Source organism: Eleginops maclovinus, chromosome 11, assembly GCF_036324505.1.
Source record: "Eleginops maclovinus isolate JMC-PN-2008 ecotype Puerto Natales chromosome 11, JC_Emac_rtc_rv5, whole genome shotgun sequence".
Classification (NCBI taxonomy): domain Eukaryota; kingdom Metazoa; phylum Chordata; class Actinopteri; order Perciformes; family Eleginopidae; genus Eleginops; species Eleginops maclovinus.
In genome coordinates, this window is record NC_086359.1 from 16,456,857 (window position 1) to 16,483,552 (window position 26,696).

The 26,696-nt window shown below is 41.0% G+C and overlaps 1 protein-coding gene across 4 annotated transcripts in view; it reads right to left on the bottom strand.

Annotated features, from left to right (window-relative positions):
- arhgap32b (Rho GTPase activating protein 32b) overlaps window positions 1-26,696 on the bottom strand; it is an 84,114-nt gene that overhangs the window by 23,889 nt on the left and 33,529 nt on the right. For 2 of the 4 annotated variants that reach the window (XM_063895113.1, XM_063895115.1), the window contains 10 exons: window positions 26,162-26,256; window positions 25,186-25,270; window positions 12,491-12,577; window positions 9,224-9,361; window positions 7,884-7,976; window positions 7,305-7,427; window positions 6,713-6,790; window positions 4,538-4,619; window positions 3,182-3,232; window positions 2,250-2,324 (listed from right to left, as the gene is read on the bottom strand). In XM_063895113.1, coding sequence (XP_063751183.1) covers window positions 2,250-2,324; window positions 3,182-3,232; window positions 4,538-4,619; window positions 6,713-6,790; window positions 7,305-7,427; window positions 7,884-7,976; window positions 9,224-9,361; window positions 12,491-12,577; window positions 25,186-25,270; window positions 26,162-26,256 — 907 coding nt within the window. Of the gene's footprint in view, window positions 1-2,249; window positions 2,325-3,181; window positions 3,233-4,537; window positions 4,620-6,712; window positions 6,791-7,304; window positions 7,428-7,883; window positions 7,977-9,223; window positions 9,362-12,490; window positions 12,578-16,311; window positions 16,490-25,185; window positions 25,271-26,161; window positions 26,257-26,696 lie in introns of those variants that run through there. The other 2 variants (XM_063895114.1, XM_063895116.1) reach the window with 2 other exon arrangements.

The window sequence follows — 26,696 nt, forward strand, 5'->3', positions numbered from 1 at the left end:
AAATATTACCCTGTCCCGCACATTCTCTCTCCATTTCCCCCTCCTCTCCCCTTCACATCGCCAGCTGTCTTGGCTCATGTATGCTCACAGCTGCACAAATCACTGGTCCCCAGGCATGACCAAGGCCTTCAGTGAGAGGGAGGGCAGAGCGGACTCGACATCTGGATCAGTGACTATTGCAGCACAATGGAGAGGAAAGAAGGCCGACTGTCCATTTTATCAAAAGCCAACAACTCTTTATTTTCATATTGATGTCAACAGAATAGTCTGGGAAGAGACTTCTCAGATTCCACTGCAACCAGAGGTAGAAGAAGTATTTAGATCTTGTACTTGAGTAAAAGTGGAAGTACCAGAGTGTAGGAATACTCATTTACAAGTAAAAGTCCTGCATTCAAAATATTACTCAAGTAAAAGTATTACCATCTAAGTATACTTAAAATACCAAAAGTAAAAGCACTCATTCTGCAGATTGGTCCATCTCAGAATAATATATCTGATGTTTTAATTATAATTATTCATTAAAGTGTTATCAAAGCTGGTAAAGGTGCAGCTAGTTTAATGACATTGTATACTGCAGGGTAGCTTGTGAATTTACTCCAGGAGTAACTAAAGTCTGATTTGAGAGTTTATATTTCACATCATTAATACAAATCTGTTACTAAAGATCAAAAATAAATGTAATGGAGCAAAAGTACACAATTTACCTCTGAATTGTAGTGGGGTAGAAGAACAAAGTAGCATAAAATGGAAATTCTGTACAGTACTTGAGTAAATGTACTTAGTTACCTCCCACCTCTGACTGCAACACGCACATGGAGTGAATGACTCCCAGCTTCTATAGTCTCCATTTTAATTGGAGCGGTGCAGCATGTTAACAATTTCCATAGTTTCGCCTAAAAACAGCAAAGGTTAGTGGTGAGCGGAGTGGATCGAGGGCAGAGCAAACAGATTTTTCCAAAGCCATGCGGCTCCCTGCAGGAATGTGCTCTTTCAGTCACCATGGAGAGGGAGACAGAGATTCTTACTGTTGCAGGACAAAGCTTAACGCTCAATGGATGGATTTACAGGCCCCCTCATTGTAAAAGGATTAAATAAATCAAGGCTGGTCGAGACCTAGCACCACGGCGGGGGAGCCGTGCGGCCTTTCAGTCGCCACCAAACAGACACACACACAAACACAGTCGGCCCCCGTGCACACACGGCCAACATTCAGCGGCTTTGAGAAACGCTGTAGTAACCTGGCTCACCCCTGAACTCATTTGCATACACCTTTAGGGGTGAAACAGAAAGGAAAAAAAAACAGCGGGCTGGAGAGATACAATTGTTCTCTTTGTAGGGCAACATTTGATAAGTGGGGTTTCATTTTTACACCACTGCATCTAATCCTGAAACCTTTGTATAGTCTTGGAGAAGCAGCGTTCAGTATTTATGCTCCATAGATCTGGAACAAACTCCCAGAAACCTGCAGGTCTGCAGCAACTCTCAGCTCTTTTAAAACGACACCGAACACTTTTCATTTTGCCTATTTCGATTAAATCAAATAACTATTCATCTTTTACACTGCACTGTAACTTTAATTCATGTATTTTAAACCTGTATTATTCTATATTAGCTTGTTTTATTTGATTCTCTTCGGTTTTAAAGACTGTTTTAAATGCTGCACTATATCTTAATGTTCTTTATGCTCCTCATTTTTTGTAACGCCTTGAGTTGAAAGGTGCTTGTATAAATAAACTTGTCTTGCCTCCTACAGACAGATGCCATGGAAAATATTAAAGCTGAGAAAACCTGAAACAAATAATGCATTGTATGAAAATCATTTCATGAATAAGGAATTGGCATGAATTTCAGGCCAAAAACAGGAAAAAAAGCACTTCTTTCATTAGACACACCTTTTCTTGTAGGGATTTTTTGTAATTTAAGGAAGGAAAATTCATATCAACACACATACTAGAAAAAAACAGGTATTTTCACAGCACAGTCACAGGCATGCATGCTCAGACGTTATTGGTCCACCAACAGAGTGTCAAATAATGTGTTAAAGGTCAGGGACGGGGCAAAGTGTGAAAGGTCCCTCTCTTGTTAAGTCACACTGACAAGTATACAAAGTTCTCCTGTGTGAAAAGTGAAGCCTTTTACCAATTTTCCCAAATACATGTTAGAGTGGAAACAGCGCAAACACATCCTTCAGGTTCTGGAGTTATTTTTTGGTTGGGGAGGGGGGCACACCAAAGGATTTTTTTGTCTACCTGAACTTAGGCTGTAGTGGTTTAGCGGGTCGGCCACCCATGCATTGTCCTGTATTACACTCTCCATCTCCAAGTCTGCATGCAGCCCGATGGACAGATGGACCCACAGACAGATGGATGGATGGGTGGTGGAGACATGAGAGAGTCGGCAGGGGGAGAGAAGCACTTCAAGTTAGAGAACAGAGCAAATGTGTACTTAAGAACTGTGATGATGCTAGAGCAATAAACATTTTTGCGAGGCAGTTTGCAGATTCAAATGTTAAGCACTGAAGTATACTTCATCAAATAAACATGTCATCTTTCATGAGGGGAATTTAAAGTTATAATCCTGAAGACATTCATGAAATCAAACCCTGTTTTCTGTATTTTTAATGGTATTTATTTTAGCATTAGCAAAGCAGTTTATTTACACTCCGAGTAATCCAGGATTATTGTTTATCATTTGATCTAATTGATATCAGTGTCATTGTTTACTGTTGACACTGCATCAGAGTCGAGTAATGCTAACTAACATTTTACAGACAGCACACTTTCAGATTCTCAACAAGCTAACCAAAGATGAGGAGCATAAAATCAGCTGCAGGTTGCTAATAGCATGAATTAAAAGGGTCATTATTGTCCAACTTGTATATCATCATAATGCAAATGTGTAGGCGGTACTTGAAAGAAATGTAACAGTTGCTCTCCTTGTTAGATTTCTGACAAATGAACGGTTCATTTATAGATTTTTCTGAAAAAAGAATTCTGCATTGCTGTGTCTACTGGTAACCATAAATCAACCAGGCCTGAATCTTCAGGATAATAACTTTAATTGCATCCAAACTCAGATAAACAATATGTTGTACAAGTCTTAAAGTGGAAAATGTATTTTTGTGTGTGAGTGAAGGTTGAGTGAATGGACAGGTGAATGGAGTGTGTATACCAACACGCACAGGGAGGGAAGAGACTCCAAGAAGCAGGCTGCAGGCCAGAGCAGGGGGAAGCTGAGGCAGAGGAGTCACAGTCAAATGCAACCAATCAAGACACATGCTAATGCTAACGCTACGGTACGTCCGACAGCAGGATTAATAAAGCGTCGCAGTGGAAAACACGCAGGCAGCTCAAACCATATTACAGTCAGTAATGTGTGTATGTGTTCTGACAATAAACCAGAGGCAGGATGTGCTCATTCAGAGTTGATATCACTGACAACATCTGCAGGTTATAGAAGATTAAATATTAGACTGGTTATGGCTGACAACATATTTCTGATTGAACATAGTGAAAGGACTACTTAATATTACAAATGTATATAACAATGAGCTATTCAACAGAAAAACACTAATGTTTACTTATCACTAAATAATATTCTTGATCTGTGGATACTCAGCAGAGAAAGAACGCATGATTAACAAAGTAGGAACACATGCAATAAAACAAACAAGTAAAGCAGCAGCATTTGGTCATTGCTCAGCAGCAGGGGAGTGGAGTGGAGGGGAGGGGGTGGGGGGGCAGGTTGAGTCAGGGGCCTGTCTGCGGATGGTGCTGTGCGTGCGCTGTAACAGTTAACACAGCGTTCCAACCTGCGTTTGAAAGTGGATGGGCACGTCCAACAGCGCCGAACCCTGCTACTGATATTCTGTCCCTCACAAAAGTGGATTCTTGCGGGGGGGGGTTCAGTTAAAGAGGACCCCGGAGTCTCAGAAGGCTTTTTTTGAAGGGGGGAGAAACCCTGGCTCCACGCGGTCACCTCAAAGCCAGCGGGATGCTTGTGACAGTGAGTCATATGGTTGGATCAGTCTTTGGATTAGAAGACACGGGACTGGTGGAACACACTGGGGTCGGATCTGGCTCACAGCAAACATGACAGACATGCCAAGTGTTCTTCCAAGAGGGTTTATGTTCAACATGTGTTGTAGATTTACGTATTGTCTAGATACTGATGATGTAATGTGATTTAGTTCTATGGAAACAGGTAAAGACTGCCAGGATCTGTGTATTCAATATAAGTTTAAGGTGGGGCAATATATATACCTCCAGGGAATTTCACCTGCTCAAAATTATGAAATGTTGGAGAAAATATGTTATACTAAAAAGAAATACCCTATAGAGCTCTGGTTTTTAATACATTATCAATTCCATGACACAAATCTTTTAGACAAGAAAAACTACTTGTCTCATACACAAACACACACTGACAGACACCAAGCCATATCAGTGAGACATTACCAGCCCTCGGTGATAACGTCTTTCCAGAACATATCCTTGGAATGGATAAAGAGGAGGAGGAAGATAAGGAGGGGGAATACCTGGTTTTGGCACGGTGTTGGTCATCGACTGCGGCACTTTATCATTTATGAGCTCCACACACTCGCTGGGAAAGAAGCCAACCTGGAGAAAGATGAAGATTAAACAGGCGGGGTGAGCCGGGAGGAAATAAAATCCCATTTAGGAATCATAATAAAGACAGAGAGAGGACACTGTACCTATGCTGAGGGGTGGATGCCACATAAAGCATATGATTGTGTTATTAAACTGTGGCAGAGAAAACATTTAGTATGTGTATCTGTGTACCTGCTGCTCTAGAACATAGCAGTTTGATATGGCTGTTTTTGTGATTTCTTGGACTTTGACTAGAAAAAATAATCTGCTAGAATTGTGTTTTTTCCATTGGAAATTCTGAGCCGATGTAGCACAGTGTCAAATATCACAAAAGAAGAAAACCTCTACCCTCACTGACCCCCTCTGATGGATACAGGTGGAACAGCAGGTGTGTTTGTGCTACAGTTTCAGTTAGTTCACCATTACCCAATACACAAGGGTGTAGGTTTTGCTTCAACATAGGGACACACAAAAGAAACTGGGTTTAAAGTGTTTCCCCCCTGAAAAGAAAATCCTGCACTGTGGTCAATGTACGGTGGAAATGTCGTCTCAAATGTACATGTGCATTATTAAGGGGGTTAGGTCCCCTGTAACCGATGGCCAAAAGAAAAAAGGTACGTCTACACAAGGATTCCATCTCCATGCCTGTATATATTTAGAGGCAGAAGCTGTGTGATCTTAAAGAGGGCAGCGGTCTCCAGCCACTGACCACTCATCTCATAAGTGAAGTATCAGTAAATTTCCCACTGGCTGCCCCCCCCTGCCAGTGAGCCTGACTGGCAGCACTACTTCTTTATGGCAGTGAGCCAAAACACAAGAGGAGCTGAGGCAGGGTGGAGAGGGGGCAGCGGTTCAGAGGGAGTTCAGCCAGACCTGAGCATCCAAACCAGGTCACTGCAGTGAAAAGATTCTGTTAAGAGCAAATATTATCTGTACACTAATGTTTTATAGGTTTATATATTTATATATAAGAAGCCCCTGTCCCTCCAGGTCAGGTTCAAGCCCCTGACCTGGAGGGACAGGGGCTTCTTTATTGCTGGCCCTCCCTCCAAAACGGCAGTCAAAACCCAGCTATATAAAGCCGCTTTTAATCTGTGATTTCTGCTACTGCTAGCAGAGAAGCATCAGAGAGCAGTCAGCTCCTCTGACTAACCTGCTGATCATCAAGCTCGGAAAAGAAATGATAGCATATTGATGACTAACTACTACACAAGGAAACTTCAAAACGTCTTATCATTAGTGCAGTAGGATTCACAGGAAACCAAAAGGACAGAGGTCTGATTTAATCAAAGTGGATATCATCCAAAGTCAGTCTTTTTATGAATTCACTCTTTGTGTTCTCCTGGACTCTGCATCAGTGCTCAGCTGCAGTGGGGATGGTAAAACAGAGCGGGACTTTCCCCCTTAAAAAAACTGAAACTTTGGATGACACTCAACACTCACTCAATTAGTCTAACTTAGTTGTGCTGAAGCTAGTTATGCTCAAATACAATTCTGTGTCAGAATAAATCAAATCTGTGACAGAAAATGTTCCCCAAAAGCTTCAAAATAAATGAATGTTTCTGTCTTCCTAAGAAAAAAAAAGAAAAAACTTGCAAAACCACAAATACTGTACAGCTCCCTGTATTGCGTTAAGGACTTTAATCTGTGAATGCCCAATAAGTCTGGCAGACTGTTAGCTGTTTATTATTATTATAACTCAACCTGAAGTCCTGAACAGCCCTAGTAGCCCTAGACTGTGTTATAGGATTCGACTGAAGCCTGTGAATATGAATCAGTCCAGCCTGTGATCTGCTTCAAAGCTCCATAGGCTTTCAACAAACTCTGACTATTTGAAATCTGTTTTACAAAGCAGGTTCTCTTCTCGTCCTTGAAATACCTCAAGTGCAAACCTAATCAGAAGTTGACAGCCAGAGAAAATGACAGAGAAAGATAGCGTGTGTGTGTGTGTGTGTGTGTGTGTGTGTGTGTGTGTGTGTGTGTGTGTGTGTGTGTGTGTGTGTGTGTGTGTGTGTGTGTGTGTGTGTGTGTGTGTGTGTGTGTGTGTGTGTGTGTGTGTGTTTTTGCTCCCAGGCTGCATAGTGATCTGTGAAGCTGCGTACCTGAAAGCCATGCTTGCCCCTCCACCATGTGGTGTCTTCTTTAGGGGGCATGTCAATCACTGACACAATATCCCCAACCTGCAGGGAGCAACAGAGGGAAATATAAGAGACTGCTGATTGTCCTTTTACCTTGTGTTTGAAGAAGACATCAGTGATTGCTACAAATAAAGGCCTGCATATAGCCAGGCTTTACATTTTAATTGAAGGACTATCCTTTAGTCTTAGAAAATAAAAGTCTACATCAGAAATCAGAGGTAGAGTTATTGTTTCACATACACAAAATATGCTTTAGTGTTTGGTGTATAACAGTAAAAAATGTACGCAAAATAAAACATTAAAGCAAGAAGCCTACATCATAAACTATAAAAGAGAGTACAATATGTTCCAGAAGATGGAAAACAGTTTGGAAGGTTTTAACATCATTATTTGAATGAGAACTTTATTACAGTTATTTCTTCTTCTTTTTTGTTTTGTTTTAGCAAGGTTTTTTAATAGAAACTCTGTATATCTGGAGACAGATACACAGAGAGAGCGTTCAATGTGTATGTGTGTGTGTGTGTGTGTGTGTCTGTGTCTGTGTGTCTGTGGTCACCTCGAAGGACAGCTCGTCAGAGGCCTGGGCGATGTAGCGCTTGATGACATGGGCAGCAGCAATAGCCGGCACGTTGATGGACGATTCTTCATGAACCAACAGATGATTTCCCTTATTGTCAACCTGATACACACACAGGAAGAACACACACACACACACACACACACACACCGCATTCAAAAGTGGACGCTGGCTATCATCTGATTACATCATGATTAAATACGTCATGCCCCTCTGGAATGAAATGTTTACAAGATATATAAATAAGTAAATAGAATATCAGAATTGACTCTGATAGTAACACGTGTGCAGTACATCTGAATTTAAAGATGCAGAACTGTGCAGATATAACAGAGGCGGCATTGAACAAAAATGGGCAACACATACAGAGGAAGTATGGAATATGAGGTAATGCTTGCATGATGTGCTTTAATGTCTGTGCTGTAACCCAAAAAGGCCAAACTGTACTAATGTGTAATGTTGTAATATGTTTTGTGCATGGGACCTTACGACAGGGAGATAGCTGTTAGAATCTGATTCTCCATGCATTGAGATGTGCTGTGTGCAGGGCAGTCTCACCTCCATCCATGTGAGGGCGGGCCCACAGTTGATCTTGTTGTCAGCGATGGCCGAGAGCCGGGAGAGGTAAGCCAACAACATCTGGGAAACTGACTAACACGGGGGAAATCACACAAACAGGTGAGAGTTGTTACATTTATATCAGGTGGCTAATAGGCTAAAATCCCTGTGTTCCCTCCAGAGGGAGTTTCTCTCCCACACACTCCCCCTCTGTCTAAAACGCCTCCATTGGACTCCTTTGTGTACTTCCGCAACATAGTAACATCATTATGCAAGACTCGTGCTTCTATTGGCTAGCGCTCCAGGGGCGGGACATCTCTAAGCGGATTACCAATCACAGTAGAGTCGACCAGATAACCAATAAGAGCAGACTGGGCTCTGGTTTGAAAATACAATAATACAGGCAGCATGAGAAAAATAAAGCTCGGTAGCTTTTTGAACATTATGTCACAGTAGAGGCATGAAATACAAAAGTCTACCTGAAAATGAGCATATTATGTCCATTCTAACCATAAAAGTCTCCATATGCAATTTCTGAGTGACAAAGCAGCTAATCACACAGCATAAGAAGTGTGCATGGCAGTGAACCCCTAAACCTTGGCAGCTTTGACTTTATATTACGAGGCTAATTTGGTTTTTATACTTTCTTGGCCCAACACATGCCAGTGGAGTGAATGATGACACAACTTTACTGAGAAGAATGTAGGCTGTAGTACACTTCTTGTTTTAACCTGCATTCAAAACACAGTACACTATTGGAGTTGTATGGTCAGCCTCGTGCTGTACATCAGCACGGTGTGTCAATGCATCCTTTAAACACAACTACAAGTGAGAGTGTGCACTGTGAAAGTGGAGTACTGCCAGGCCGTTTTGAGTGTCCACCAAATACACAATAGCCCTCTGTGATGAACTAGATTTACCAGTTCTCTTGATACCTAACCTCTGCATTCTTCTTAGGGCCTCAGAAAGGTTGTCTAGCTCAGAATACATTTCACAGCCACACAATAGTTGGCGAAATATCAACCTGTACATTCCAAGAGCAATGATCTGTGGATCATATAGGGTATCAAAGCATGGTAGCAGCTTTCATCTGGAAAACTGTTACCTTGTTGTCTAGTTCATTTAAAGTGTATGGCCAGCAAATGCTGCCTTTCAGCATTCATTCAATGTTGGTGCTGACTAAGTACTGGACAGTTTAGTTAGAGCATAAAAAAGACGTGTAAGATTTCGACTGCATGTAGGAAAACACATCTTTACTAAGCCCATTTAATTTGTGAATAACAGAGAATCCAAAGCTCCATATTAGATTATTATTATCGCTCTTTTCTCTCAGCTCTTACCTCTGACTGGTCAGTCAGGCTTTCCAGTCGGGGCAGCTCAGGCAGCTGTGAGAAGCGTCGGTCGTAGATGCAGAGGTGCAGGTGCTTATCCAGGACACGGAAGTCTTCATAGCTGCGTTTCACAATCCAACTTCGACCCTTCAAGGGGACAACACATAAGTGTTACCAGTAAGATAAAAAAACAGACAGAATACAATCATTGCTTAAAGAGCTACACATGAGAGGTGTTTCTATTAAACTGCAGGTAGGTTAAATGAGGTCGATTTTTAAAAATGGAAAAACTTAACCAAACCCAAAACATATAACTGAAAAACTAAATTAATTGTATTGTGGAATCCATAGAAACATAAAAAAGAGCATATTGAACAGGCAACTTAAGTAATATTAGTAATAAACAATCACTGTATAACAACCAATTTAACAATTGGTGGCAGCACACACACACAATTATATAACACACAAGGTCCCAACAGTGTTGTTGGGACAAACAGCACCCTACTCTAAAGCTGCACTCAGCTCTGCAGAGCATTACATGTCTCTGTACTCATTGTTTTTGTGTAAAGGTCAACTGCTCTCACTCACTTCCACTGCTCCTAGATACATTAGAGCAGGGTCAATCCAACATTGGGATTTAAAAGCTCTTTAAACCCACTGTTCACTCAGTGTTAGCAGCTGGTTTCCACTACTGTTCGATGGCCAAACTAAAATGTACGCAGGTTTATTGACATGAAAGGATGCACGTATGCTGACCAATATTGCTGCTGAACTAGATTTTAGGGACCAGCTAAAGAATCCAGTGTGCAAGTCTATTCAATAAAATCTGTCAAATGACGTAATTTCTATCTTTTGGTGATTTATCTAAAGTTCAACATGCTTTCATTTGTAGTGGCTGGACTATTAATACATATACATGTGTTCATGTTTGCAACCTATATTCTCATATAATAATAAAGATTAATTTTCTTGCTTTTAATTGCATTTGCTTTTTGATTTCTCTTTTCTTGTAAATAAAATAATAACTTGATTATGTATGTACCAAACAAATAAAGCAAGTATTATTATGATTATTAAAGATGCCTTGTATTGTAGCATTACCTGCTAATACACTGCCTGGCCAAAAAAAAGGTCACACACCCTAATATTCGTTGGACCGCCTTCAGCTTTGATTACGGCACGCATTCGCTGTGGCATCGTTTCCACAAGCTTCTGCAATGTCACAACATTTATTTCTGTCATGCATTAATTTTTCGCCAAGATCTTGTATTGATGACGGGAGATTCGGAGCCACTGCGCGAAGTCTTCTCCAGCACATCCCAAAGACTCTCAATCGGGTTCAGGTCTGGACTCTGTGGTGGCCAACCCATGTGTGAAAATGATGTCTCATGCTCCCTGAACCACTCTTTCACAATTTGAGCCAGATGGATCGAAGCATTGTCATCTTGGAACATGCCTGTGCCATCAGGGAAGAAAAAATCCATTGATGGAATAACCTGGTCATTCAGTATATTCAGGTAGTCAGCTGACCTCATTCTTTGGGCACACAACGTTGCTGAACCTAGACCAGACCAACTGCAGCAACCCCAGACCATAGCACTGCCCCCACAGGCTGGTGACCGTTTTTTTGGCCGGGCAGTGTATGATATCATTATCTGGTTTAGACCCTTAACAATCTAAAGTAGGCTTCTCCAGGTGTCTGGTGTAAGGTCGACACTGACCCCACACACTTGTTGCTAGTAGTAGAGCTTTGTGGACCACCCTCTGTATCAGCATATGGAGCAGCCCATGTATCCTTTATGAGCCAAACTAGAGACTGTTTTTCCATTCCTCTTGGATTCTGTTTTTGTCCCCACAGACACTCTTCTCGTGCCTCTAACCCACTGGCAGTGTCTCAAAATTGAAATTACGATCAAGTCGTCCATAGACTTGTTAACTTTGATATTTCATATGTCATTACAAACTAAACAGATTTCTACCTTCCAAGCAAATTACAGAAATTAAACGTGACCATGTGTGAGAGCGAACCTAGAGAATGTTGCTCTGATTTCACCACGTGACATTTTCTTTAAAAATAATCAAATTAAAATACTTTAAGAGTTCTGCAATGGATATGTTGTTTCTTTTTGATCCAGTAAGACTGGGCTCCAAACTTTCAAACCCACTGAAAGAGTCTAGTGGTGGAAAAAGTATTTTGCTTTGATTTGCCCTAGAAAGATCTGTCTGAACCGAGACCAAGGCTTGAAACTGGGACTGCAGAGCACAGCTGATTCTAGATCTGTTTTTAAAGTGCTGGCTGCTAGAGATGCATTAGAAGGGTTGGGAACTCTGGATGCTGTCCTGCCCCACTTTCAGATGCTGCTTCTAGTTACCCCCCCACCGTTTCTGGGTATGTGGTACTGAGCCAATCTCCCTGTTCAAATAGAACTAGTGTAGATTTAGCACTTTTATGATGGCTGAAAGAAGTCGATATGTTCAAAAGCACATACTGTGTTGCATTGCCAAGATGTGCTCAAAGATTATGAGCTGAAGGGAGATACAGGAAACCACAATCAAAAATGTCTTTGGAGGCGGCTGGGGCAGAGCTTCAGAGCAGCTGTGCATGTTTGCTCAGATTTAAGGCTATAGCCAATTCTGGGTTAATCACATTTTTTGAAAAACTATATTATGTTATCATAAAGTATGTGGTTTTTACTTTACTCCCACATCCCTCTTTCAAAAGGGAATTCAAAGATGAGCAATTCAAAAGTCAACCTTTTTGTATTTGAAAAATCAATATCCAACACAACGGACAGTCGGCTATAATGAGATATCAACATGGACACAACAGTGCCACTGATACACACTTCATAAGAACTTGCACACTAGCTGTTAAAAATGAATAATTTAGTTTCCAATGACAAAGAAACATATGCATAAACAGGCAATTTCATAAAATAACCCTGCAGAGGTAGTGTCCTAAAATAAGAAGATGCATGTGTACAGTGCTGTGTAGAGTTCATGGTTTGAAGCTCTCATTATCCGACATTCTTCAGAATCATTCAGCCATCCTGGCATTCACCCGTAGCTCTTTCAATTCAGCTCCAAATTCCCACATAACTGGGATGTTTGAAACACTTAGGTGTTTCAGAAATGTCTCAATTTGTGCCAGTGCTCTGCCCGAGGGAAAGACTGCACTGGATATCTGAACCAGGTCTTTGTGGGTTGGAATTCAGTTCCCACAAGTTTTAAAAGAAAAGAAAACCCGCAGCACCAAACCCAGTGGACTCTTACCTGGCAGTAAATATGAACCAGGTACACCAGCTCCTTCGACTCATAGCCATTCCGCGTCACCTCACACTGTTCATCCCCGAGGGACAACTGGAAGACACAGAAGAGAACATTGGTCATTTCAAAACCAGAGGAAGAATCAGATGGTCATGATTGAGAACATTTTCAACATCTTTGTATTTGCTAAGCTTTTGACAGGCCTAATATTACAAACTCATGGTTGGACAGCACCACGGACAAACAAAAACACTTTCTATTCTTTTCTTGTTTGTTTGAAATGTGTTACCAATAGATGCCACTTCAAAGAATTCTCCATTCTATTATTCTTTTCATGGCTATTTTTCAATATAGCATCTCATATGGCACTGATCTTGAGGTTTACAAGAGGAGCAGCAAGAGGAGATTGCATTATTCCACTCAGAAAGAAGTCAATCTACATTTTCTGCTCAACAATTGAATTTAATCCCAGGAACAATCAGAGAACAGAATACATTCAGTTTACTTAAATCACAGTTAAACACAGGGTGAGTGAAGGATCAGCTCAGTCAACACTGAAATAATCTCTTGCAATTTTGAACCCTAACCTGTTGCTGTCTTCTTGCTATGTAATATGTTTGTTGTGTTTGACTATTTTTTATAAGCATTTCGAGTACTGTATGTTGCATGTTTTGACTGATTGTATTTCTATATCCTGTAGAACTAGTCCCTAAGAAGAGGGGTATTTAGCGTGGTTTGTCTTGTGGCATGAAGCATCCTGAAGGGGCTTTTTCTGCAACACACACTTTATAATCCATAACTTAATGTGCATCCATTGTCACAAGTCATTATTTTGTGTAGCCTCTTTAGGGGGCCAGTTCAGAAAACCTCCTTCTGAACCGTGTTTCAATATACAGAAGATGCTGTGATTTAGTTTCCACAGTCCCCATTACTCACAAACTATGTTGTGAAGAGGTGTGAAGAGGTGTGACTTTATCAATGAGGTAACACAAAATGATCCGGTGTAAAAGAATTAAGCTTTAAGTTCAGGTTCTGGAAATCTCTAGGTTGTTGATCAGTATATTAAAAGGTCCCCTATTATGCAAAATGCACTTTTTGCTGTCTTTTATACATAAATGTGTCCCCGGTGTGTAAGGAGACTCACAAAGTGTCATAAAATACATCCCTCTCTCTTTTCCTCCTGACACACATCTCTACAAACATAGGGTACAAACGAGCTGATCCAGATTTGCTTCGGTTATGACGTCATAACCGGAATGTGCGCTGGCTCTACTTTGAACTCCTGGCAACGTCCCACCCACGTGACACGTCCCAAACTATCGTCCGCAATATACAGTCGCGAGCTAAATCCCCTCTGCAGCACCTCTGTGTATCTGTGTATTCAGCAGGATGTCTGCATGAGGGTCTTAGAGTTGTTGTATATATAATTCATATAATGTCACCGTTCTAGTGGTCAACACTTTTGAACTTTTGATGTGGTTTAGAACATAATATGGGGTTTAACCACGGCAGCGTTTAGCTGAGTATCTCCTTTAGAAACTTCTCTCTTCAGACAGAGAGCATGTGCTCCAAAGGGGCGTGGCCAGCTTCAGCTCATCACAAATTTAAAGCGACAGTCACAGAATCAGCACTTCAGGAACAGGGTTGAAATAGAGGGGTATGAGGCATGGCTACAATGGCTGATCTGTTTTTTTTGTTTTTTTAGCAGACATGTTTTGTATAGATATTGCCCTACAATATATTGTTGAAATAAAGCATAAGAGGAGACCTTTAAATTCCTTTCTTGTTTCCATATGTATAACAAATCGATATGCATGCACCAGCTGAGGAGGTAGAGTGATAGTCCACCAATCAGAGGGTGGATGTTGCCTCCTAAGCCTTGGAGTCAACATGTCGACGCGTCTTTGTGCAAAAATTAGATTTAAGCTTTATATCATGTGGTGCTCTTTTTCTCCCCAGGGCCCCCCCTCGGTTTAATGTGTAGAACTGCTCAGGCAGAGTTGTGTCTACTTAGCTTACAACTGCGGATGAAGACATAATGAAGATACAGTATGATGTAGCATATCCCCTGACAGGCATGCTGCACATACAGTACGCACAAGCTCCAGGATGTGTATCAAAAACAAATATTTTTCAATACAACTGTTTGTTTGCTCCTTAAGTTGTGTATGTTTTGTACATGTCAGTAATTTTTTTGTAAGTCCACAACTGCTCATTCAATTTTATTCTAAAGAAAACTGTTCCGCTGTCACAAAAGCAAAGGTATTTGTGCTCCTAAGGGCCACCAAACAGATATTGTCCAAGCAATGTCATGGTTCCAGTGTGAGGAGGAAATTCAATGGAAGTCCTTTTGTTCCCATAAAAGATTACTTGATTTAAAGACTGCCTTCCCAGAACACCACTGACCTTTACTGTGTGGCTTTGTTCCTTTTCAGAGAGCCAACCTAGTATAAAAACAAATGCGTTGGCAATTTAAGTCTGACCTTATTTGATGTGCATATAAAAGAACTTACTGTTCAGTAGGATTGAGATCGGCTCTGTGTAAGATGCTTTTTGTTGGGCATCAACCTTGCATTTATATGACTTAAAGCGTAAACACAAACACTTCAGGTTGCCGTCCTGACATCTGCATGGATCGAAACGACAAGAGTATATGTTGCACGAATGAAAAATATATCCGATACGCTTGCAGTCTAGACGGGATGGCTAATACAGACGCATCTGGCAGCCATGTTCTCATTCCAATTTGTAAATGTTAGAATGCTGACACCCGATATAACATCTGGACGTTAGAATTATCTTTGTTAACGTGAGGTCATGCTGACATCATCATTATGCTCAAAGCCCCACTGTGCCTCACAGCAGCCTCTTGGTCCCATCACTGAAAAGACATTTGAATATCTAGTCATCAGTGTTACAACCTTAACTTGACATTTTGACCGTCCAGGCATAACTATACGTACCAGAAAATGACAATAGGTTGTCTATAACAATATATAATAGCTAATATGTCATTATTAATTGGGTGTACTGGGTTCAATTTCAAACTCTACAATGAAAAGGCAATACAACTACCCCGAGAAAGATGACAACTAGACACTAGCATTTGAAATGATAACTTGTTTCCTGTCCTCAAGTTGTTTATGGTCATATTAGGGAAGAATACACATCCATGGGTGGTCTGCTCTTCCTGTGTACAGCAGAGGAGCACAATACACCCCATACAGCAACAGAAGTCCCAGTTCCAAGATGGTCATTTTTAAAGACAGCCAGAGGAGTGTTCCTCTGAAAAAGGGTTTCTGCAGAGCAAAATCCAACATCCATCTTTTGCACACACTGTTGATGAGTCCTGCAGGCACACAAGGACAAGGGGGAAGCATTGCTCCGATAAGTGCAGCAGCAGAACCACAACAGCAGTCAAAAGAGACAGAAAGACACTTTGTACTCACAGCACTTTAAGTCTCCTTGTTTTAGTTCCTACACTTTCCTTCTTCAGAGACTCTCTTTGACACTCCAGCACCTGACCCCAGTCTCTATTTGTACAAGTGTGCATAAGAATGTACATCCCTTCTTGCATAGTCCTGTTTCACCAGCCTGGGACAAAGTTCCCCTCAGCAGGACACAAATGCCCCCTCTGCACTTTCTTTCACATGCAGAGTAAGCTCCCTGAGTGTGGGCTTCAGAGACAGAGGGAGGGAGGTAACACTATTAGCAGCAGCATGGTGTTGGATGAGGAGGCGGTTATTAGGAACCCTAAAACGGGACCGCTTTCATCTCCTCCATTTTGCCCCATCCCACTATTGTGATGCCCATCCTGATTTCCTCACCTTCTTTCTCTTGTTGGCTTTCTTTCTCTGATGGCCAGCAGAACTTTAACACCCAATTGTTTAAGCAGCAGGCTGTGATAGGAAGAACGACCAAATCCAGAAAAAAAAAAGAGTAAAAGAAAAATCAATTTTCTTTCAGTCCTATCCTTCTGCGATCTCACGGTCTGCTTTCTGTGACCCTCCGCCGCATGCTATTCTCTCCTTTCCCCTCCTCTCCTCTGCCTGACATGCTGCTCACCCCTCCCCCTTTTTTCTCCTCCTCTGGTACGTTCCCAGGACAAAGAGCAGGGATGGAGGGAGCAAAAAAAAAAGCAGAGGAGAGGGAGAGGGCAGGAGGTAACAGAAAAAAAGGGGAGGGAGCAGCACTTGGGGGAGAGCAGTTGTGAAGTCTTGCTGTACTTTTGCTTAGTGGCGATTTTCAGAGTGCGAAAGAGAGGAAATCTGTTGCAAGTGGAATTAGTGTCAGGCATTAAAGCACATTCAGTTAAATATATCAATAACTGATGCTGTGCTATTTCAATCCCAGGAGACTAAACTAAAAATTCACAACACAAATAACCAGGGAGTGTGGTAGCTCGCAGGCTACCACAATTGCAAAGCAGAAATAAAGTCACCAAAAATATAACTTGAGCCTAACCCTATGCTTAATGACCAGCTCTTGGGTTGCAAGTTGTGCAACCGAATAACTCCGACTAAAAAGAGGAAAGGAAAGTTTAGGTTGTATCGGCCAAGATGACTTCATTTATGACATTCACACGAGATGATTCAAAAAGAGAGAACAGAAATCCAAGCAACCTCACTGGGAAGGCCATGTCGGAGCCAAGCGACAAACACACAGAGCGAGACCACCAGTGTGCTGCTGGTGAAAGAAAAAGACCTCCAAAAGAAGTGCATAGAAAACATTTACACATACTTTAATCGCTGCGACCTTCATTCCTGACAAGACTCTGATCAAAACTTTAACAAAGTTTCCACACCTGCTACCCTACATCAGCAGGATGCCAACTGATAAAAGTCCCGACCGAGGTAAAATAGTCCCTGTGTTCCTGAAAAGAACAATAAGTGAGCTGTTTCGCAGTTAGCCTGTAAATCTGCCGCCATCAAATCATTTTCTACTACGAGTCTGCTTGATGAATTTCAAATCATAATCCAATGATGACCCAGTTCATTCAGCTCTCCGCTCTGCTGTTCCAGTGACAGGTTGCTCTGATTTATCACAGCTCACATGTGGGGAGGTCCAGCACTTTCCAGGAAATGTCCACACAATTATATCCAAGCCTTGAATGCAAGATGCAATACGCCTTATTGAATAATATTAATGTTTTGTACTGAAATAAAAGAAAAAGGCACCGGGAAAGATAATTAGCTATTGATTTCTTGGTACCACTTTACAATAAGACTACCCTTATAAAGGATTCATAAAGGGTTTATTATTAGGATGTAAACACTTTATTAATCATTAAGAACCATTTGTAAATCAGTTCTAACATAGTTTTCATACATCAACACAGGCTCACTATTTGGTATCTGTTGTTCAATGAGTTGATTCCTCCCACTGGTCACAGTTGCCCTGTTTATCTCGTGTCTTATAAAAGCTTATTAATGATTTATAAAGTGTTCACAACCTAATTATTAAATGAATTACAAAATATTCGTAAACCCTTTATAAGGGTAGTCTTATTGTGAAGTGGTACCAATTTTTTTTTAACAGAACTGAGGAGTGCAATGGTAACTTTGAAATTTATGCATTAAAAATGGCAGCTATTAGAAACCAAAGTTAGGTTTTTTGACATGCAGGACTCTACAATAGTTACATGCAGGACTTTTACAATAGTTACACTGCTAACATGTTGATGAGAGCAGGTACAGTGGTCACAGTCGAATTGTCAAAAAAACAGCTCCTATCATCTTTACTATCTACAATTCCTTGACCTTTGCGTGAAACGGCACGGGGTTAAGGAATAGTGGATAGGAGAATTCAAAAGGACTTAGGAAAAGAGACTGCGGTGCTTTGAGTATCCAAAAGCACTTTATCAAAGTTTTAACTTGCTTAATAAGCACCGTAACTTTCGTGATACGCATTTCTTGGCCACGATCGGTTGTTTCCGTGAATGGCCGAATGTTGTGTCACAGTGAAGCCACTTGGGTACTTCCGGGTCATTTCACTACGTTAGGAACATTGCTAAGTTAAACTGACTATTCGACCGCAGCCAGTATTTGGTTTTCCATGTTCACTATTAGTGTATTTTGTGTAAATGCAGCATTCCTTAAGCATCCCAAAAGTACACTTGATGGTGAATGTCATTACTGTGCAGGTATTTGGGCATAAGCCAAAGTGTTGAACAAATTCAAGCTTTGATCTGATGATGAAAAGTCTGGGGATCACCAAAGGGATTATCAATTATTTTGAAGGAAACATGAGTGTCTGAGCCAAATATTATGGCAATCTGTCGATAGCTGTTGAAACTCATCATCTCAAAATGGATAATAGATCAGGGTATTTCTGTAGGACTGCCTTTGTGTGCAGAACTCTAAATTAAAAAAAAGGAAGAAATGTGCAAAGCTACATCCAAGTCTACAATCTTATAATATTCAGATGAAGCTATAAAAATACATCTAGTAAGGGACTGAGTAGTGCAATAGATTTAAACAGACAGAGGTTGCTTTATGGAGATGACATCATGACATGTAGCAGGTTAAAAATTAATCTCATTATGGGAAATGTAATCTACTGTAGTGTGCAGGGACTGCATGGAAATGGAATTCAAAGTACCTCAACATTCCAGCTTTACAGAAAACACCCGAAAAATCTCAATGACAAGAACATATTGCAATTTCATCTCTTCTACCCCAGCCTCATTTTTAGGAGGCCAGAAAAGGGTAAGACGTTCCATACGTGCTTTCAGTCTCCTTGAGTGAAGAAGTTGCAGCAGCAGCCAGCTCAGCAGTTAAAACGCTTCTATTTCCCCTGATGGAGGATCCCCGGGTCAGGTACAAGAGGAGAGGACAGGTTGTGAAGTGTGAAAGGTGGAAGAGGAAATAAATCAATCTCTCCGAGCTTCAGATGCCAACACAAGAGAGAGTATACGAGTCTGTAATGCTGACGTTCATTGTAGGACATCTTGGATATGTACATCTGCGCTCGCTGCAGCTTTGATGCATTTGACAAACAGTTTTTACATTTGTCTATTATTAAAATTGGTGCTAGCTAGGGCAATCCCTGTAAAAAAAAACGTCTTGTGCGCATGAAGTGATGTCGTTTAGGGAGGGGATGGGGCAAACTTGAGCAATGAATTTTGTCTTTGTTCCACATAAACACACTATTTTTTGCCAAAGTTTGAAGTTTAATTTAAAACATTTTGATTTTGTGATTTCGTCCTATCTTTTCTCAGTGGTTTGAACTGGGCGGGGTTTAGTTCAAGAAATTGGATCAAATACTATTTCCCTCGAACATTCACGTTGATTGAATTCTTTTTTTAAATGTATTATGGAGATTTTTTACTTCGATATGCCTCTAAAAACTATTCCAATCAATCAATGCACGCAGCTTTTTGTTTAAAACTAATATGCAACCTCGGTTACCTCAAAAAAACAAACCATGAAAGAAACAGAGAAAGAGAAAGAGAAAGGGTGTGTGTGTGTGTGTGTGTGTGTGTGTGTGTGTGTGTGTGTGTGTGTGTGTGTGTGTGTGTGTGTGTGTGTGTGTGTGTGTGTGTGTGTGTGTGTGTGTGTGGGGGTTCATGCCTGCGTGCGTGCGTGTGCTGGCTGGTCTTTTGTTTCCACTAACAAGGGCATAATGAGTCCAAGCGTTACATTATCCTCTGCTCCTAGCGAATGGAAAGAGGTCTGCTGAATGGACACGTGACAGAGGGCCATGGCTCTGAGTTTGTTTTGTCAAAACTAACACATGTGAATCATTTTACTGCCTAAAATATTCCGGTGTTGAAAAACCGGTCAGGAATACGGTCTAAACCCTGCTTTTTAGTGAACCCTGTGCCTTTAAAGAGCCGCCTGCCTGGTGGTGTCTTCAGTGCTGCGCTGCAGCTGATGGATAGGGTCCCACTTGGGGGGAGGGAACTCATCTCTATGCATCTCTCCTGCTCCTTTGTGAGGGAAGAGGGTGAGTGGGCAGTGGGAACATATTGTGTCACAGCTAGCAGGATGCAGACAGGGAAGTGACAGAAGGATAGACCAGTAGACGGGTGAGGGCAAAGACGCAATGACGCAATGACGAGCAGCTTATCCAGCAGACGGTGTGTGTCACGTCAGAGTGTGAAGGTGAAGCAGATGAGACACATCAGCAGTACAGGGGGCTGGCCAGGACAAGGCTGAGAGGGACGTCAATCTTCATCACATGCATGAGCATTCTCAAACTCTCATTCTCGTGCACACTCACACCACAGCCTTTGTAAGCTCATGCACTTTTGTCCATATGACGGGGGGGGGGGGGGGATTGCTGGTGGACGCTGGAAACACCACCCTTTTCTGGCTTTGTCTTTCTCCTACACACTCACCGCAAAATGTCTCAGGTTACTCTATTTAATCTGCGTGTTAGGTAGTGAAATGTGTCCTTTAGATTCATTTCTTTGGTGCTTAGTATTTCCTACACACACAGCCGGAGAGCTTCTGTGTCAAACGGGCAGGCTGTGACCTCAGTACGACAGTGCAGGCCTGAATATGTAGGCAGGATAATGAAAGATGGCCGCACCCAGCTTCATGATACACTAGAAATGCTGGATGAGTCAGGAGCTTATCTATGGAAAGCAGGGCTGAGACTAAGGCTGCTATAACACATGTAAATGGTATATGGACTTCATTTCTATAGAGCACTTTATCCAGTCTTTACGACTCCTCAAAGCACTTTACATATACAAGTCAGCACTCACACACATCATACAGAGGCAGCCAAACAAGGTGCCAACTGCTCAAGCAAACATACTCCCTCCGTTGGCCATGACATCAGGAGCAAGTTGGTCAAGATAAAGGAAAATAATAAGAAATTGTTTGCATTTTAGTTCTGGTCCAGTTCCTGTTTGCTTAGATCTTTTACTAATGTTACCGTACAGACTGACAGGTGACTCGCTGATAAACATCCTGCATGATAAGGACCAACATGGGGAGAAACTCTCACTTCAAAGCTTCTCTTGTGTATATTTATGTTTTTGTTAAAACAAAAAACCAGCAAAGACATAACGGATTATTAGTTATAATACACTGCAAATTTATAAAAAACATGAATGAATGTCAAGGAAAGATGGGACTGTACAAAACAGCAGCATTGACTTCAATATATGTTAACATAGTTACCTAAAGATATGTCATCGATCAGTATAACTTGATGAACAGTTTAACAGCGGATGGATTTATTACAGTACGGTGGTTTGGCCCTGACTATAGTGGAAGCACAATTAAAATATAATATTTTCCTAATTAATTTCTTAATTTACAAAAAATAAAAGTATATATATAAATATTTTTTAAAAGCTATTTATTCTGTTCCAGTTTTTTAGTTGTTTTAGTTTTATCTTGTTTGACCAACAGTCCAAAACCCAAAGACGGTCAATTTCATTTTTTGATACGTTATTTGTCCAGTAGCCTGACGAATACAACTTAAAAGATGCAAGCTCTAAAGATATGTATCCATAAAAATGGTTCTTTGATTATGTAAATGTTGTGGCCGACCTATCCCGTCTCAAAAATATCCTGGCTGGCATATTTTTTACATATAAATACAGTTTGGAAAATAATTTGTGTCTAACGGTACATTGTTAAACTGACTTTAAAGGTAGGACAGACACACTTTACACCTCCTGCTGACGAATGCATAGTGAAACATCTATAAGCAAACCACATCTTTAAGTGAGGTTCCCCTTTAACCATGTCTGACATCACTATGGACTGACAAGTAGTTGAAAACTGAGCCTTAGTTTTTGGACAGCATCATCTTGTGTGGTTTTAAACTCCCCATTAATAGTAAATGTGTAAGAGCTGGAGCCTCAGTGTGGTGTATGTCGGACAAGATGGGACAAAATGCTAGGTTGTAGATAAACCATATGGAAGAGCGGGAGCGAGTGGCACAGTGGGAGAGTCATGCCCGAGTCAATAAAGTTGTTTTCCTGGTGTCTGGCTGCACGCTGTAGCATGCAGCGCTGAGGGGGACGCAGGGGAAGAGGCTAGGGAAGTGTCAGGTTGTCTGGAGCACAACAGTACATTCAGTAGTCTTACCAATAAATGATCGAGGTAAAAGGAAAAGAAGGCGACATTTCAAGAGTGTCTTCTTTATCAGAGACACATGCTGGAGACGAATATCTGCAACTCGATGTAAACAGCATGTGGACGGGGTCAACAAGTTCACGTATATTCAAAATGACTTAATTGTATCTTCTCAAGTCGGCTTTACAGTAGTAGTGTTTGCACAGCTGTTCCGTCATATTTTAAATACGTTGATTCTGGAAAATATTTATAAAATACAGAGAATGATTAAGTTAATGTAGAAACAATAATAAAGCATGCAGTCTACAGGTTTTACAAGCCAAAACACAGCTTATTGGAACAGCACTGTGCAGGGAGGTGCGTGTAAATAGTACTTTACTAGCCACAAAGTGTTTTGTGAAGTCACAGTGACCTTGACCTTGAAGCCAGCCAACTGATCTACTGCCACACTTTCTACAGATATGAATCTAAAATGACAGGCATACAGCCTAAAAACATTCCCACTGTATTTCCCTCGACCCTGCATTATACTGTGTAGTTCTCACACCATACATTTGTGTGAATCCAGTTGTTCTAACTCAATCACAGTGATTTCCCATAGTAAACCAGAGCTAAGGAAACACACAATGGTAAGATCGTACACATTCACCTCTTTCTGACCAGCAATTCAGAAAATGTGCAACACTTGCGAATAATAGCTGAAATCAGAAGGGAATAAATGCCATATCCCTGAATGCCCCCCCCCCCCCCCCGCCCCCTTTGGCCTTCAGTGACTATGAGATCCTAATGTTTCCAAAACAAAACCTCGTCTGACTCAAGTTCTCCTTTGGAAAGTTTTTATTATGGAAACGAAAGGATATGTGCTCCAGCAGAGGGACTAACCCTGCCTCAGTTCAGTACCCTGCACTGAACTGAGGCAGGATGCAAGACTATTGGTGGACATTTAATGGAAAAAACATCCTAAACTTTACCAGGTGAACCTACAGTTGTACTACACATACAGTAATATTTCAGCGATCGGGATTAACAAAGAAAGTTGGGAAACACTAAACGCTCAACTCAGCACCACTGTCATTATTCATCAAATACGTATTAGTATTTATAGCATGTCAGAATGATTTGGGCCTAATACACTTGAGACCAATTAATTAAACAGACAAATATACTGGGCTGAGACAAGATTTGACATAAAAATGCACGGACTGACAACAGGAACAAACACAGAATAATGAATCACTCAACAACAACTAAGATGTTCATTTTCACTCGAGGCTCTCTCGACTCAAGAGAAGAGGCAGGAGTCGTGTTGAATACAAAAACAAGAGGCTACTTGAAACCAAAATGAAAAGCATAAAGGGTAATACAGAGCACAGCTGGGATAACATCAGGAGAAGCCATCTACTGACTGCAGACAGCTGATATACAGAGGAACAACCTGCAGGGGAAGTTCATACTGAAGCAGTATGGTTTATATTAAATGCTCTGCCCTTCCAACAGCAAAGTGGCACACATTTAGCTGACTGCTGACCCCTACTGGTTTCTGAACACAATGACAGTGTTGTCAGGGCGAGAAAGGAGCAATCTTTATGATGAAATGCCAAAGTTCTGCTACATCAAAAGATAATTATAACCAGAGAGTCATACCATCTCTACATCCATTACAGCACAGTCAACAGCACCAATAACCCTAACATCTATCTAGTACAAGTACTCAAGACCCACCTCCTTCATATCCCATAGTTTCAGGATGTGATTCAGACTCTCTAATCTCTTTCCAGAGCTCCTCCCAGAGCCACAGAAGACAAAATAAAGCAATGTCCACAGTCCTGATTAGTAAACTCAACTTGACATGTAGAAATGTTGGTGTCGACTTTATAAACTAGAAATACATTTGATCAACTTTAAAGACGTTCAAAATGCTTTTTTCCTAGTTCCTAGCAGCTGATAATGGTTTTTGGATGCTTGGAAACACATATTTGGAGATACAAAACACAGCTTAGAGAAAGGAAATGAAAAGCTCTATGATGGCAAAAAGAATCTGAGAGAAAATTGCACCAAAGAGCGGCTGCCAGGATATATCGTGAGAAAGTTCCCAGTCCTATACTTGTGACTCGTCAGCCAGTCACCAAAGGTAAATCAGATGTTTTTATGAAAGTTCAACAATATTAATAAGGAATCCAAAGAGCCTACATCAGCTACTTGTTTGATTTGCAGGCAGGCAGCAGTAACACCTACAAGTTACAGTCAGCACCCGCCTCAGTCAGCTGAGGTGTGTGAAGCAGGAAGGAATGAGGTCGGCATTCAGGAACATATCAAACAAATGCAGATTCTCAACCGTCTCCGTGACAGCAGCAGCAAAAAAGGATGAATTCTTGACGTCAATTAGAAGAGACGAGTCATACTTCTGTCTTTATGAACATCATCTTTCCAACGATGCAGGAGAATAACTAGAGACAACCCGAGTCTTTGAAAAAAAGTATGGTTCAAAGCTGTGTTGGGATTTCATACAGCCAGTTCCAGTGAAAGCTTAAAAGCAATCAGCCTGGCCCTTGTTTCCATTCGTCATCATTTTGGATGTATGCGAGTACACTTTAAATACTGTGGTGACCTGATTTAGGAAACACGTTCCCACAAAAGAATAAAGTGAGAAAAGTGATTTACCTGGATTGTGCCAAAGTCCACGTTTTCATAGTGGAAGTGAGCGCACTCTGCCAGTTTGGGGAAGTGGCCCTTGGTGAAACAAAGTCTGGAAACACAACAGTACACAGGTTATTGGAAGTTCATCATCTGCTCATGCTAACACCTCAGAGTGTGTGACTACAACAAGAAACAGAGTGGAGGAGGAAGACACAGAAATAGACTCAGGGAATGGAAATTCAAGCAGGAAGCAGGCGAGGAAAAGAGTGATAAATAGAGGGAAGGTGGAGGAGAGAGGCAGAGGCAGGTGTGTGTGCATGTGTGTGTGCATGTGGGTGTACTCACCTTCTTTTTTTAATACATTTTGATTAGTAGGGTTGCACAATTTATTTAACATTTTATCTAAATGGCAATAATGACTAGTGCAATATCCAAATCGCAGGCAGCACAATTTGAGTTTAAGACTACATTTGTGTTCAAATAAGATAAGATATAATGACTTTATTTATCCCAAACTGGGAAATGTTTGTGTTGCAGCAACATAATACAATACAAGGCATAGAAAATTATTTGAAATAAAAAGAAGAAATAAACAATGGTAAGGTGTAGACATCTCAAAAAAGAAATACAAATAAAAACAAACTGGCATTAGAGAAAAAATATATACAGTTGACTATGAAGATAAATAATCAGACAAGTAAACACTATTGAAATTAACAAATAACAACCACACCAACATTTTATACAAATAAAACAAAATGATTTCTCTAAGATTATAACATGATGAGAATTATGCTTTAAAAAATGCTAATCCCCCAAAATGTGAGTGGTTTAGTTATTTATTTCCAACCCGCTCAGCCCTTTTGATTACAAACAAATAGAATAAACAACCCAAGTACGGCAGAGCTTATGGTAAAAAAAATAGTATACATTAGAAATCTATTTTTAAACTTTATTGATCTGGCCTACTCTTATGGTTTCCTCAAACTACTTTACTCACTTCTTGACATTCTTGACCTTCATGCTGGCCGTGCTGCTGCTGCATGAGCGCATGAGGGGCTCCGTCCTCAGCTCAGGGATCTCTGCACTCCTCGCCTAAAGATAAAATAAACACACAAACGTCAGCGATCCGGCTGCTGCATACAAACAAATCTGAGCCGCTGTCTGTTGGAACAGCAGATGCATTGGAATAGCAGTAGATCCTGTTCTGTTGGTTGTAGACATGACGGATTGCTCACTGTAAGATGATACTGCTTTCTCTGTCTTTGTGTCATTAACTGAAACGCATTGTAAACTGTGTGATATCTCAGATGTAAATATATACATGAGATGGTGAAGTGGTGCAGCTTAATTAGAGGAGCCAGGAAACGAGCGGTGAATTTAATCACAAAGTTGTATGGAATGGAATTGATGACAAAGCAGTGCGTGTTTGTTGACAAAGCAGCAGGCTGTTTACTGTAGGTCAGGGGTGACACTGTTTAAGCTATTTGAGTATTCATTTATGATGACAGTGTTCTGCAGTCAAAGCTATCCCA